The following is a 15,385-nucleotide window of genomic DNA, read 5'->3' on the forward strand; positions in this document are numbered from 1 at the left end:
AATTCAAAGGTTTGTAAGCAAAATTTATGAACGTCTGCTAACGACTACATATTTGTTTATGGAAACAGCCGAAGTGAGGATGAAGAAGTTTGGGATGAAGAAGCCTGGCAGTTTTGAAGCACTGGTACATTTCTACGGTCTAATTTGTTTTGTAAAGTATGCAGATAAACTTCCAGCAGAGTGATTTGTTTACACTGAGTGTGGACCTGCATTTCAGAATTGCATATCAGTATATCTGAAAAGAAAAAAAAAAACAAAAACACTTTCTGCAACATTTGGCATAGTTCAGGATGATCTTTTTTATGTCAGGTGATTGAGATGAATACTTTTTAACTGACTTGCTTATGCAGGTGAACAGAAGCACAGCTTTAAACCACCAGAACAGAAATGTTTTAATGTTTTCCCTGCAGACAGATGAACCTGTCCACGATGGTCCAGTGTGATAGGATGTGTGTGTGTGTGTGTGTGTGTGTGTGTCTGCACCGTCACACGGTGTTTCCTCTGAGCAGCAGCAGCAGCAGCCAGTTGTTTACTGCGGATGTGGAGCCGAGCTGGAGAACCGGCGCAGGTAAGACCCGACACTTTCACCTGTCCCCTGCTGCTGACTGCTTCACGTCTCCGATAAATGCGTACGAGCTCCTAGAAGGCAACGCTACATTTTGTTTTATTATTATCATCATCATTTTTGTTAACTAAAGAAACGGGACAAAGACAAAAGTCCGCATGACGCTAGGCAGCGCGACACCGGAAGTGAGAACCCTGACACTTCAAACTAAAATAATTTTGCGATAAACAAAATTTGAAGTTGCGCGCACACCTTGTGGGTTAAGGTTGTTGTTAGGTGTGCTTCGCTTCAATAAATCGCTTGCACTACCGTGTGTTGCTCGTGACATCGACGTCGTATATCTCAATGGCTGGTCGAAGGACTTCGAAACTCGAAAAAACTCAAAAAGCAGCTGTGGATTATAACATCGAAAATGTCGCCGTTTAACCGAGAAATTACCTCACGTCACGTGAAATGTAACGAAACGTTGGGTTGTATCACAATCATAAACCCTGCTATAAATGCATGAAAAGAAACTAGTCCGCTGCAGCTGCGCGATAATTAGTTTTATTTTGAAAGTCTGGAAGCGGAAATTACTCGGGACGTCGTTGAACTTGACGCAGAAAGTTAAAAAAAAAATAAACGCCGGCTGCTGCTGCTGTAAGGGGACGTTTTGTTTCGTTTTTTTTTTTAGTGACTCATGAGTCTGCAGGGTGTAAGACAACCTCTGTAAGCGGAGTGATTTAGAAAGAAAATAAAGAAAAAACAAACTTCTAACGAAACCAGTAAACCTGTGACCGTAAAAGTACAACATCTTCTTGTTAAAACAAATTCAGAGGCCTTTGCTTACAGCACTATTCTGTAATTAAAGGCTCATCAATCAACTGTGTGCATCCTTATATATATATATATATATATATATATATATATATATATATATATATATATATATATATATATATATATATATATATATATATACGTTTTTAAAACTGAGTAGACAGTTTTGGCACTAGGGTTCATTGGAAACCTGTGTGTTAAAACAAACATGCAGAACAAGTTTTCTTTATTCCAATCCTTTGTCCTGTTTACCTGCCTGTTGCTCCTCCTCCCCTCAGAGCTCTCTCGATGAGTTGAACAAAAACAGGGATGAAAGGAAAACAGTCTCTGTCAGATAAAAACACACTGTTCCTACACGTATGCATGCTCAGTCGGGAAAAGAAGAGCCGGTTAGTTTTGTCTTTAAGTCCAAGTTGTGTCTGCCTGGTAGAGCCAAGCCCACACGGCTCACATTAATGTTTAGATAAAATGGAAACCCACAGACTCTGTGCATTTTGACACTCTGGGAAAATCTCTTTTTTTATTTTTATGAGAAGAGGAGGCAACATTGAAGCAAAACAGTCCACAAACAACACTCTCCTCCCAAGTGTTGACTTGTTTTCCCCACAAGAACGGACAAGTCAACAATGTTATCAGCTTCCTGTTGAGTTTAAAGTTATTTTGGTCCTGTGTGCCCTATGTAAGAAGCCTGGGGAGGAGGAAAGGGGTCCGTGTAGATGCAGCTAAAGTTTCGAGGCCAAACTCTGTCAAATAAACTGCTTTGGTTATAAAATTCTGCACTGATAACAAACCCTAACTCAAGGATTCATAACTGAGCTGCCTGATGCTTTTCAGAAAGGCCCCGGTATAAACAGACTGTACACACACTCACACACGTTCCCTCGCACATGTAAAGACTCACACTCGGCTTCGAGGCTAAATGGAGCACAAGCAGCGACTCCCATCAGAGCGACTCGCTGCTATTCAGCTACTCTGCAACATCTGCTGATGTTTTTTAGGCGAAAGGTAAAGAGCGACACTAAATTTATCAAAATGTTGTCGTTTAAAAAAAAAAAAGGTCTAGAATGAAGATGTTATTCATAAATGAGTAAATAAAGAGATGAGCTTATGTAAATGTTTTGAGCTCCCAGGTTGTTGGCAGATGAACTGGGCCTTTTCAGCCTCGTCGATTGGTTTGTCACCATCAGAGCAGCATGTGGCGCAGCGGTGGTGAGTTTAAAGTGAGGCGAACAGGCGATTGGATGATCGAACTTACGCTTGCACCTCACGTTCAGAGACACAGGGCACTCTCGGGGCAGTAAAAGCAACATCTTTGCCGCTTGGTGTGAGCAGAACCATCTGGAGCTAAGGAACTGGTGGTGGATTTAAGGGGGACCAGGTCCACCATGTGACTCCTGTTTTCATCGGGAGAGGTCAGCGTAGATGTGCAGACAGCGGAGGACTACAAATGTCCTGGAGTGCACGTTGATACACTGGAATGGGCTAAGAACACTACTGCCCTCTACGAAAAGGGTCAGAGTTGTCTGTATTTTCTGGGACAGCTGCGCTCATTTAACATCTGTCAGAAAATACTCAGGATCTGTGATGGCAGAGTAACCAAACCTTTACCCCATGGGGATTAATAAAGTATATTGAACTGAATAGAATACATACATCCACAGGTCATCATGTTGATGCACATCAATGTCACCTTCCTGTAAAACACACACCTTGCTGTACTGGTTCTTGTTTTTGTGCTGGACGTTTATGTAGTAAGACTCATGTTGCTGCTTGTTCTTGACATCTGTTTGGTGAATAACTGGGCTACACAGACATCAGTGAAGGTAATATGTGACTAATGCCTCTACTGTACACCAGTGACTCGTAACACAATCCAGATCAGATCGTTTTGAGGCAAACTTGGATATCCTGTTCTAGTGCCTTGCTTTGGTTCGTGTGCTGGTATTGATTTGTGGCTCTCGGCTCCTCCTTACGTCACCGATAATGACTCGGTGCCTTTAAATTTGTTTCAACAGGAACAAGGGGCCGAAGCATCCACAGCCGCTCTGCAGCTCCCGCTGGCTCATCCCTGAAAACGACAGCGCCATGGTGATCGGTGAAGGACCCGAGGGGACGAACGGGAGTGCTGGTCGCTCCTCCCATCAGCGGGAGGCTCTCAGCGAGACCATGGAGCTCAAGAAAGAGATCTCCCTGCTCAACGGGGTCAGCCTGATTGTAGGGAACATGATTGGCTCGGGCATCTTCGTCTCACCCAAGGGTGTGCTCTTCTACAGCGCCTCCTACGGGCTGTCGTTAGTCATTTGGGTCATCGGGGGCTTGTTTTCGGTGGTGGGGGCCCTATGTTACGCCGAGCTGGGGACCACAATCACCAAATCCGGGGCTTCGTACGCATACATCCTGGAGTCGTTCGGAGGCTTCATTGCATTTATTCGTTTGTGGACATCCTTGCTGATCATTGAGCCCACCAGTCAGGCGGTCATAGCCATCACGTTCGCAAACTACCTGGTGCAGCCGCTCTTTCCAACATGCGAGTCACCCTACGTGGCCTCCAGGCTCATCGCTGCAGCGTGCATTTGTGAGTATGTTTGAGCCACTTCTGTTTGCTGAGGGACGTTCGCCGAGTCATCCTCTCTTTCCAGGTTTACTGACGTTCATAAACTCGGCCTACGTGAAGTGGGGCACACGAGTGCAGGACGTTTTCACCTACGCCAAGGTGGCGGCCCTCATCGTCATCATAGTCACGGGCATTGTCAAGCTTTGCCAGGGTGAGTGGCGTCAATGTAGTCATCAAAGTATGGCATATTACATTGTCGTGTAACAGAATCTATGTCCACTTTTACTGCTTTTACTGCACTGAGGCAACCAGCAGCCAGGAGCTACTGATCAAATACACTGATTATCTGGTTATCAAAAAGTGACATCACCTTTAGGGAAATGGCTTCACATTTGACTCTACAATACTTTAGTCTACAGAGGAGTTTGACTTGGTGACTGCCTGTGCCTTCAGAACAAGCCCCAATCATCAGCCCTCCACCACTGTGCCTGGCAGTTGATACGACAGTGTTATAGCCAAACATTTTCAAAGTCCTTTTTTTCAGAGGTTTTGCGGTTTGTTCAGATGAAACGTTGCCATGTTCTTATTACAGACAGGAGGCTTTCTCCTGACAACCTTTCTGAAACAGCTATACCTATTTTATTCTTTGTGACTGTTCTGTTGGGACCTTTGACGTGCTAACTGAGGCCCATTTCTAGGAGCACAGTTTGACCTCGAGGTGACACTTCTGCAACATTCTTTCTTTAAAAATGAAAGACTTGCTGTGAATTGTTTCTGTTTGTGAGTTACCTTCTCATTGTAAAATGAAGACCATAAAATTGTGTGAACACACACCTGAGTGGTCCCCAGCAGCAAACCAAGAGGAGCTCATGTCTACTGATGATTTCATTAGCCACATTTAATTACTTTTTCTTGACTTGTGAGGAAGCAGTAAAAGTGGAATTGTTTTAACACACTGTTTTTGTACTTTTGGCTTAGTTTTTGTTGAATAATTAATATTATTTGCTAATTTACAATAGGTTATTTTAAAACCAGGGGAAGACCACTTGATTTTTTTTAATTTACTGATATGTAAAACCACAAAACTGAAAGAGTCTTTCTTGTCTTTTTACAATGACTATAAGCAGAATACTGTCCACTTTGGCCTAATGTCAGCATCTTTTGTCTTCTTGAACAGTGAGGAGTTTCACTTTTCTTACATTTTGATTTTGTCCTCAGAGCAGACTTCAGTCAGACATCGACAGTTAACTCGGCTGCTGCAGAGCAACGTTTTTAAAATGATTTAAATGTTTCTTTTCATCCTTTTCCTAATAGGTTACACAGACAACTTTGAGTCGTCCTTTGAGGGTTCGTCATCAGATCCTGGTGACATTGCTCTGGCGCTGTACTCTGCTCTCTTCTCCTATTCTGGCTGGGACACCCTTAACTTTGTAACAGAAGAAATCAAAAACCCTGAGAGGTGATCTTTACATCTCTGTACTTTTTTTTTTTTTTACCACAGAATGTATCAGCAGTAGCAAGTCAGAGGAAGGAAACCAGCCCTAAACTGATGAGACGTGTTGTTGTTTTAGGAACCTGCCCCTGGCCATTGCCATCTCCATGCCTATTGTCACAATCATCTACATCCTCACCAACGTGGCCTACTACGCTGTTCTGGATGTTGGCGCTATACTGGGCAGCGATGCTGTGGCAGTGGTGAGGGAGCGAACTGCTGATGGGAAAAATGAACAGGATTGAGATGACAGAGTGCAGTTACTGCCAGCTGTCTGTGTTGTGTTTAGACTTTTGCAGATCACACTTTGGGTGTCATGAGCTGGACCATCCCCATTGCTGTAGCTCTGTCGTGTTATGGAGGCCTGAACTCTTCCATTATAGCTGCATCCAGGTAGAACCAGAACATCTTCTCAAATGTGGTTCAGTTTTACAGGATCACTGCACAAGACAGGCACCTTGCAGAACACCCCGGTGTCCATTTTATTTCTTGCTGTGTTCAGGTTGTTCTTCGTGGGATCCCGGGAGGGTCACCTTCCTGACGCTCTGTCCATGATCCACATACAGAGGTTCACTCCGATCCCCGCTCTGATCTTCAATGTATGAAAAAGTATCCATTACAACCAGATTCTACAGAAAACAGGGCAATAGTTGTACAGCTCTGGGAAATTGACTTGTTTTTCCCAACTGAAAGTCCAATGTGTTTGATGTGGCGACATCTAGTGGCACAAATCTGAAAATGTGACCATCTTTATGCACCTCTTCTTTTTCTTTCAGCTGTTTCCTTTTCAGGGGTCACCACAGCGACTCATCCTCCTCCATCTAACTCTGTCTTCTGTGTCCTCTGTCCTCACTCCAACTATGTCCTCTCTAACTGCATCCATATATCTTCTCTTTTGTCTTTTTCCAGGCAGCTTCATCTCTAACATCCTTCTACCAATATACCCACTGTCCCTCCTCTTCATCTCAGTCTGGCCTCTCTAACTTTATCTCCCAGTCCTTCAACCTTCAATTTTAGTTCCCATACTGGGAGTTGAACCCAGGCCGCCTGGGTAAAAACCAGGAATCCTAACCACTAGACCATATAGGCAACTAATGCATATCTCTACACCCAAAAATACATTCACTGACAAAAAAATGTTAAGGACCCAGATAGAGTGCTGAGATTGAAATGCAATAAAGGCTATAGCTTGTTATTATTTTCCTCCTTGTTCAGTGCATCATGTCGCTGATCTACCTGACGGTCGAGGATGTCTTCCAACTCATCAACTACTACAGCTTCAGCTACTGGTTCTTCATGGGTCTGTCTGTCGCCGGGCAGATCTACCTTCGCTGGAAGCAGCCCGACAGACCCAGACCTCTCAAGGTACCACAGTCCGGTCATTTATTGACATCCGGCTCATTAGCAAAGGTTAAAACGGATTAAGGGACAAACAGGGCCGAACCGCTCCTTCTAAATGTTTTCTGCACAGCAGGCTGACGTGTAGTCAGAGCTCCAACAGAGGAACAGGGAACAAAATGGTCATCCTCTAGATAGAACAAACGCAGCACCATCAAAGCTGTTCTTTCATTTTATTTTCAGCAAAAGTCCTAATATTATTTTCTGTAGACAAGGGGGAAAAAAACAATTTATTCTGTAATTTTGCGCAAAGAGCTAACAGGCCATGAAGACATACAGAGTATTAACTGGAACTACCTCCTACCAAACAGAGGATTTCTGTCCCGGTCTTCAAACTACAGACCAGAAGGTTCAATGCGATTAAGTGGTTACTATAAATTTATTCCATCCTAAAATGAGTTCCAGTCCTGCTACAAAGCAGGACAAGAACAAATGAAACAAAAATATCTTGTGTTCATGGTTGTTTGTTCCTGCTCTCCCTCTCTGCAGCTGACCCTGTTGTACCCGGTGGTGTTCTGCCTGTGCGCCGTTTTCCTCGTGGCCGTGCCCCTCTACAGCGACACCATCAACTCTCTGATCGGCATCGCCATCGCCCTGTCTGGGGTTCCTGTTTACGTCCTGGGTGTCTACTTACCGGAGTCCAAGAGGCCGCCTATCATCATCAAGCTGCTGCGTGCGTGTACCCGTCACCCAGCTCGCCGCACAAATCAGATTAGTAACGTGGTCATGTATCTTTATCCATTAACATATTGTCTCTTGCTGCAGGCTCCCTGACTATCTTCACCCAGTACACCTGCTTCTGTGTCCTGACAGATACGGACAAAAGCCAGTAGCTTCCTATACGCTTCAAAACGCCAGCTGTGGAGTGTCATAGCTGCCACACAAGGATTTCTGTAGTTAAAGGGTCACAATATGGTTCCTGTTTACCGTGCTGAAGCAGTCAGACTTCACTCAACACTGAAAATGCTGCCACAGGTTCACACAAAATTATTCTGGGATTAAAAAGAAAAATATATATATAATTACCCTGCATATATACACTCACTGCCAAAACAAGTTAAGCACCCAGAAGAAAGGGTCTGCTGTAGGTGTAAAATGGTACAGAGGCAGACTAGCAGTGGGTAAGTAAATGATTCAGATCGGAAGGAGCTGGCACGTCCAGAACAGGTACCAGAGAGAGTAAGTGATAGTGTTATCAGGCAGGCAAAACAGTGAGTGAGGATCTCCTCACAGATGCATTATACAATATTACCAGCACTTGATGGAGTTTGCATGCAGCCAGGTACAGATGCCACAGTGACCAGTTGAGACCAGTGGGTACATAAGGGCACTCAGATGTGTCGTGAAACTTCTGGTTGCCCCAGACCGAAGGAAGTCATTGTATTATGCATCAAGCATTATCAAACATCAGTATCTGCCCTCCAGACACAGGCATTGGACTCTTTCCTACACTGTGTCTCAACAACTGGCATCAGCTGGACTATGGGTTCAGTGTCCCATGCAGTAACACCAGAGCAGAGATGACACCTGGAGTGGCACCGTGACCATGAGACACACTGACTGATGGTGAGCGGTGGTGCTCCATCGTCAGCGATGAATCTGTTCTGCATCACCACAGATGACTGTTGTTTGCACGTGCGGCAGCGCCAAAAGGAGAGGACTGACCCTGCCAATGTTGTGGAGAGACACACCGGTGTTACGTCGTCTGAAGAGCCTCAGGGTCTGACTTCAGGTTGCCTTTAGTACCGGCTCAGGGGAACCTGATGGCACAGTGCTACTTCAGTGATATCCTGTGTCTTATGCCCCCCAAGACAGCACCCTGGTGTCCATGAATCGCCTCGAACATATCAGCTTGAAAGTCAACACCGACCCAGTGACAATCTGGTTGGATCTCCAGGACCAATTAAGAGAGGATTCCACACCAAATCACTGCTGGTTTCGAGGCCCGTGGAGGGGTCACACCGTGCTGACATGGGCCCAGCACTGTGCCCATACTGCCAATCCTATCATCTATTTCATCCAATATTCTAATCATTGTCATACAGTCACATTACCTTTCATGTAATTTCTCCACTTTATCTGGGTGCTTAACCTTTTTACTTTTTGTCAGTGAGTGGACATCGATCACACTGTGTAATGACCATCATCAGTACTTAAACATACAGAACATCTTTTAAAATTGTGTGCCTATGAAAATTTTACTGGTGCTGTCTTTATGATTACAGATACAGGAAAATAATGTTACTTATATTCCACGGATTGTACCCAATTAAACAGAGAAATACTGTCTACACTATAAGCAAGTGCTGTAAATCTTACCAAAGACCTGCAGGAAACTATCAGCCATATTCTTTCGTTAAATTAAAATATTGTATTTTTTGTCTAAACTACATTAAATGTTGCACTTTTTTTTTTTGAATGACTTAATTTCTGAGTAATGTTCCACCTTTAAGTTAAGGCATATTTTCACATTGTTATAAATGATGCTTATTTCATTTCTAAGAATACCATTTAGTCTTTAATGTTGTCTTTTACAAATGCCACTGAGGCACAACAGTTGTGTTGAACCGTTTTGGGGGAAGTAAAAATACTGGTTTAAAGGGAAACCTTGTGCTATATTACTACCAGCATCACCTGAACTGATGCCGTTTAATAAACTCCAACCTTCAACAGGAAGCGCGTCCTATCTGTGACCTCTGACACTGTCTGCAAGAATGAAAGGATACTAAAAACTAGAACAGAAGTTCAGATCTGTAGGGTCACTCTTACATGCGTGCTGCTAACAGAATTACACTGTAGTGCCTCGGGTGGAGGCCATCATTAGCAGATCACTTAGAAGGCTGCAAATTGCTGCCTGAAAATAAATCAGAGGTTTTGGTAACTGTTTATACAGATAATCACACTGGTGTGGTTATCACACACACACAAAAAAAAAAGAACAGACAGATATTTGTTTTGAAAGTTCTTTGTTTACACATCTACATATTTACAAAAACTTTATTTCAACAAGCATCCAAGAAACAATCTGAACTTCCAAAAGGAGGATTTCTGAAGCAGACTCACTCCCACAACAGAACTGTACGCACCACGCTTTCACATTATGCAAAAAGAAAAGAAAAAATAAAGAGGAAATCTAACAGTTATTTGTACGCACTACCATGCACAAAATGCAAACATCCTAACTGCAAGCACACGTGTCCTGACAACCCTCACTAAACAAAAGGAGTTAACGGCGCAAAGCGTACGAGGCATACCACACTAATGTGCAACGATTCTAACACGCATCCACTTTGAACAAACACCCACATACAGTCACTCCACCACGGCTTCAAAATAAAAACCAAAGACAGACACGCCGGATCCTTCTGGAAATAACGCCCACTCCTTCACCGTCTGTGTAGTAAAGATACAGAATCATCAGGACGTGGGAATACTTTGGCACATACTTGTGTGTAAAGTACGACAAGTGCTACACAAGCTGCTGCACTGGTGTGTGTGTGTTTTATTTTAAATCTACTCTCGACTACACAGAGGCCCTCAGAGTGAGGTGTTATTTGTGGACAGGGCACTGGGAAGCTCGGCTGAGCGGGGTGCAGTAAGGAACGGATTAATCGGAATCAGATTTGTCGGCGTCGTCGTCTTCGCCGCTGCAGCCCAGCTCGTGCAGCACTTCCCTCTGGTAGCGCTGCCAGCTCCTCCGGCTGTACGAGTGCTCCTCCTCCCAGTAACCTGGGCGAGAAACGCATAAATAAATGCTTAACCATGACCTGAACCATGTCTCTGCAACCATTGCAAATTAAAAAAAAAGGGACATTTCTGCCCCTTCTTCCACGAAATGAAACTTGATAAGAACATTTTTGGATTTGAAATAAAGATAACACAACTATTATGTGTTAATATGAATATAAATCAAAAGCCTACTTTACAACTTTATATATATTTAAAATAAAAAGGATCTGGCAGAAACTAGGCCTATGTGTGGCTGAAAAAATTCAACTCAGCTTTCCAAAGACGTGACAAACCAGAATTAATTTATGTTTTATCACCTTTTCCACACAGAGCCATGTAAGTTAATAATAAAGACCTTCATTTAAAAACTGCATTTTGTGTTATCTTTGTCTGATGATCTGAAACATTCAAGTGAGACAAACATGCAAACATAAGAAATCAAGGAGGCAGACACTTCTTCACGCCGCCGTATATCTGCAAGTGACGCATCAGGCCACTGGGTGGCGCCATTCGTTCAATCAGATCAACTTCAATCCATATTTATGAAAGTTGTTTTGTTTTTTTTAACCCCAGTCTGATTTAGCATGGTTTAAATTGCAAACACATTGGGAGCACCATTTCCACCAATCAAAGTGGAGGGGTTGATTTCACCAAAAAAAAAAAAAAAGATGGGCAGAAGCATCAGACAAGGGTATGAAGACTGGGTAGTTTGGTCAAAAATCCCCTAAACTATACTTTCTTTATTAGTTAACAGATAAAAATATTTGTGTGTGTGTGTGTGTGTGTGTGGGGGGGGGTCAATTGACCTAGAATAAAATAAAACGTGACTTGTGACTCAATATGATCACAGGATACTGTGAGCATTTAGGCAATAGTTGAAAAATAAAAGTCACATGCAGCTCCACTGAACTTAAATACACACACACACACAAAGAAACTTACCTCCATAGCGCTCCTCTCTGTCACTGTCTGCATCACTCTGCTCATCAGGGTAGTCATTCCTCCAGTTACTCTCTTCATTCTCATCATCCTCATCCTCATAGACTTCCTCTTCATGAACCACGAGATCAGGAACCTGAGAAACAGCAACGTGTTTATTTGGAAGTCTTGTGTTTTTAATTTATGGCTGTTTTTTTTTAGTTATTTTTTATTAAACTGCATGGAATAACAAAAAAAAAAAAAAAAAAGCCATATGGCTTCAATCTATTGACCAAAATGAACACTAAAAAACAGACTGTTTACAGTCCTGTGGTCCTTTCAAAATAAAAACTTTAAGAAGTTCTATAATCTAAATGCTATTAGATTAATGTAATACAAGACCCCTCAAACACCGCTTTGATTTTATTAAAACAAACAAAACCAATACTGCCGGAAGGCAAACTTCTTTCTTTTTGTGTTAAATTGTTTTTACTACTTCCCCCAAATTTCTTCATTCACTCACTCCGATTTCAGCACTCATTCATCTGTCCGTCCATCCATCCACACACACCAGTTCTCCCTCGTCGGCGTAGACCCTGACAGACAGGATGTCCTGGATCCAGCCAGGTGTGACAGTTTCCTGGTAGTAAAGGTCGTAGACGTAGTCGTCGTCCTGCTCCCGGTGCTCCGCCCCCAACTTCTCCCCTGACACGCTCAAACGCTCCCGGAGCATCTTGGTGTTGTTGCACAGAATCACTTCTGGGTCTGAAGGGAGCACCTTTTAGTGGGCGGGAAGAAAAGAGGACAGATAAACAACTACAAAAAAGGTCCACGTTAATGGCGCTGACTGATGTTTCGGAGTTTAGTGCCCCCACTCTGGTGGGAGCATAACGACCAGAACCAACGTGATCGTCTGAAAGGAAACATCCGTGAAGTCTCATTCGCTGCAACGTGTTCCTCGAGAAGGTGAACAACTAAAACTGATGATAAAAGAAGCAAACAATACTTCTTTGTAATGAGAATTTCTTCTATATGTATTCCACTGTTGTTAATGTTAATGTGAGACCAACATTCTGACTCGATCCTACTCTCAATCAGCCTTTACTCTTGAGGGTCGTATGTCACTTGGCTGCGACTGCTGGGAGACCAGCTGGTGACGTTTTTATTTCAGTCTCACTGAATTCTGAGGGTCTGTGCGGCCGCATCCACAGCCAACGTAATGGAACATTTTAATGTTGTTCTTTTAAATAGTAAAATGTATAACAATAATTAGGATTCTTGCCTGCGCAAGTGAAGAATTAATGAAGTTATTCTTCTTCTGATTTTTTTTTTGTATCGAGGTTTGAAATGCTTTCGTTCTCGGTTCTATGTGGGAACTGGGAAAGACTCTGGTCCTCCCATACTCGTTTCTGGACCTGGACTTGGCTGATTTGTTTTCAGTGCTTCCTCACTCCCTGTTATCATCAGATCTTCTTCGTGAGAAACGAAGCTGCTCGGTAACTATGTAAAAGTGTGGCTGAAAATGATGTAATGAGGCTTCCCTATACAAGTGTATGTTGTTTTTCTCCTGACTGAGGTCTCCGAACGCTCTTTTGCCTTCAGAATAAAATTCTTTTTCAAAGACAAAGATCGATCTTTCTCTTGATTCTCTGAAACAGACATCTCACCATTTGTTGATTATTTTTTGCCGCTACACCAGTTTTTTGCATGACTTGCACATCTGCTTTCTTGGCCACGCGCATCATTTGTTATTGGTTTGTTTTTGCACTCACTTTGGCAGCCGACCGCCCACGTTTACCGTTTACTCTGTTGGCGTACACTTCTGAAGAGAAGATGGGCAGATCTGGACCCGTTTTTCAATTATTATTATTATTTATCATCACTACTGTTTTTTTTTTTTACCCTGGACATTTGCCTCAAATGTTTCAGGTTGAAGAGGCCTGTGCCAGAATTCAGGTTGGTTCAAAGCAGGTTGGAGAAACCCGTGTCTACTCGGGCTACCGTAAGAGAAAACCTGTCGCTAATGTTCAAAACTCAAGGAGCAAGACTGTGTGCCTCTGCAACTGAGAAAGTCCCGAGACATTGTGGCTGCGCTGTCGCAGCCCTGTCAGGCACCACCTTTCTGTCGAAACATTTCACAGTGACTGAAGTTACCTTGCTAAGAGGTTTGTCCTGGTTCTCCGCCTCCTCGTGGATTAGATCCACGACCTGGATTTCACCAGCGCCCCATTTATCCGCTGCTTTCTCGCCTTCCTCCCCAGCCTCGGAAGCATCCGTCTGAGGGGTTTGCCGCTCAGCCAACCTGGACAGACCCGCACGGTGGCTGGACAGTATTCTGTAGCGTTCCTCCCTCCGGGTGCTCCACTTCGTGTTCCTCAGGTCCCCGATGATCCGCTGTGAGCTGGTGGCAGAGGGGCGCAGAGCGTGGGCCATCCGGGGCCGGGCCAGAGCCTGCCGAACCTGCGTCTGCACAGGAGCATCCTGGGGAGAAAAAAAAGAAAAAAAGACCAGATTATTATTCCTACTTCAGCAATAGCAACAAAAACATTTAGGATAATTGCTTTAGGTGTAAATAATCATCATTTCACTCCTAAGTCACTGAATCTGAGTAAAAATAATTGTTTTAATGGTGTTTTTAGGAAAAGAATAGATAAATAAAAACAGCTGACATGTCAGTTTTGGATCAGGCAAAAAAGCTAACAAGCTAACTGGTGCATATAAACACAGCACCAATGCTGTACACATTAAACTGTATTTAACATAATGAGTTTGAGAGATTACCAGTATATATTATTTTCGGACCAGGTTAAAATATTTAATTTACCCGCAAAAAAACACCTTCAACGTCAACAAAACGAGTCGAGGTTAGCTGAGCGCTATGCTAACGTTAGTATTCATGCTAACAACAGAGCAGGCTTTGTTGTCAGGAGACAGCCGCCACTTCCAGCTATAACCTGCTAACAAATTATCCACTTCACAAAATCGTTACGTCTGTTAATTTAACAACTTCGCCTCGATTCTTCTCACATTGCCCCTTTCCACCGCCAGCTGTGTGTTTCGTCGGCTGACTGTGTGCGGTCCCGGCGGGGCCTCTCACCTGTGTCGCTACGGTCGCCACGAGTTTGAAGACGGAGTTTTCCACCTCGGCTTCATTGGGCTCCGGTACCGTTTCTCCCGGGCTCTGGGACGATTCGGGCCGAATACGTTTGCACGCAAGCAACAAAGCGTCCGCGGGGTCGGTTCCCCGTTTTCTTTTGACTCGTAAGATGGTCGTGTTCGGATCCATGGCGGTCCTCCGTCTCCTCCTGTCTTCTTGTCCGCTCCGGTTTGTTGTCTGGTAAATTGAGATAGGGAAAAATAATAAAATGCGAGAGGTGTCACTCCGCTTTAATTCCCGAATACTGTTACTTCTTCTTCTCTCAATTTACTGGCTGACTGCGCATGGCTTTAAAGTGCATATCGCCACCTGCTGTGCAAGAGGGTGCAACATCATGCTACAAGATTTACCAGAATTGATCAAATGAAAATCAAATGAACTTGTTTTAATATGATTGTTTGCTTGTAAAGCACTTATCAAAACCAGTGTTGCGAAGTCAAAGGCAATTTTGTATCTTTGGTACAGTCACAGTGCTTAACGTGGTGCATTTAAAAAATATAAAACACAATAGTAAATGTCATTTTGAAAAGCAAAAAGAAACATAAAAACATTCATAAAGCAGTCCTTTGTTTCCAAGACTGCGATAACTCAAAGTTTAAACTTAGAGTGAGCTGACTTTCAATTAATTTGTCTTTACTGCTCAGAAGTTACAATTATAAACTGACAAAAACAAATAGTTTTCAGCTTATCTCCTGCAGCAGATACATGGTGTCTTGCTGAAGACACAGATACAGTAGATCTGTTGTAGGGCAG

General features: G+C 43.4%; 2 protein-coding genes and 1 non-coding gene across 3 annotated transcripts; 1 reads left to right on the forward strand and 2 right to left on the reverse strand.

The window, feature by feature from the left end:
- Nucleotides 1–394: 394 nt before the first annotated feature.
- slc7a6 (solute carrier family 7 member 6) lies at nt 395–10,037 on the forward strand. Its single transcript, XM_017425896.3, has 10 exons — nt 395–568; nt 3,400–3,959; nt 4,024–4,149; nt 5,253–5,397; nt 5,510–5,633; nt 5,720–5,823; nt 5,933–6,029; nt 6,646–6,795; nt 7,318–7,501; nt 7,594–10,037. The coding sequence occupies exons 2-10, from the start codon at nt 3,470–3,472 to the stop codon at nt 7,659–7,661; spliced, it is 1,488 nt and encodes a 495-aa protein (XP_017281385.1). The 5' UTR covers nt 395–568; nt 3,400–3,469; the 3' UTR covers nt 7,662–10,037.
- On the reverse strand, nt 6,448–6,519 carry trnak-uuu. Its single transcript has one exon. It is a non-coding gene; the product is annotated as a tRNA-Lys (tRNA).
- Nucleotides 9,778–14,849, reverse strand: slc7a6os (solute carrier family 7 member 6 opposite strand). Its single transcript, XM_017425897.3, has 5 exons — nt 14,573–14,849; nt 13,630–13,956; nt 12,047–12,253; nt 11,500–11,632; nt 9,778–10,557 (listed from the first exon to the last, which is right to left on the reverse strand). The coding sequence occupies exons 1-5, from the start codon at nt 14,759–14,761 to the stop codon at nt 10,436–10,438; spliced, it is 978 nt and encodes a 325-aa protein (XP_017281386.1). The 5' UTR covers nt 14,762–14,849; the 3' UTR covers nt 9,778–10,435.
- Between the last annotated feature and the right edge of the window lie 536 nt (nt 14,850–15,385).

The sequence above is a fragment of the Kryptolebias marmoratus genome, linkage group LG15, assembly GCF_001649575.2.
Source record: "Kryptolebias marmoratus isolate JLee-2015 linkage group LG15, ASM164957v2, whole genome shotgun sequence".
NCBI lineage: Eukaryota > Metazoa > Chordata > Actinopteri > Cyprinodontiformes > Rivulidae > Kryptolebias > Kryptolebias marmoratus.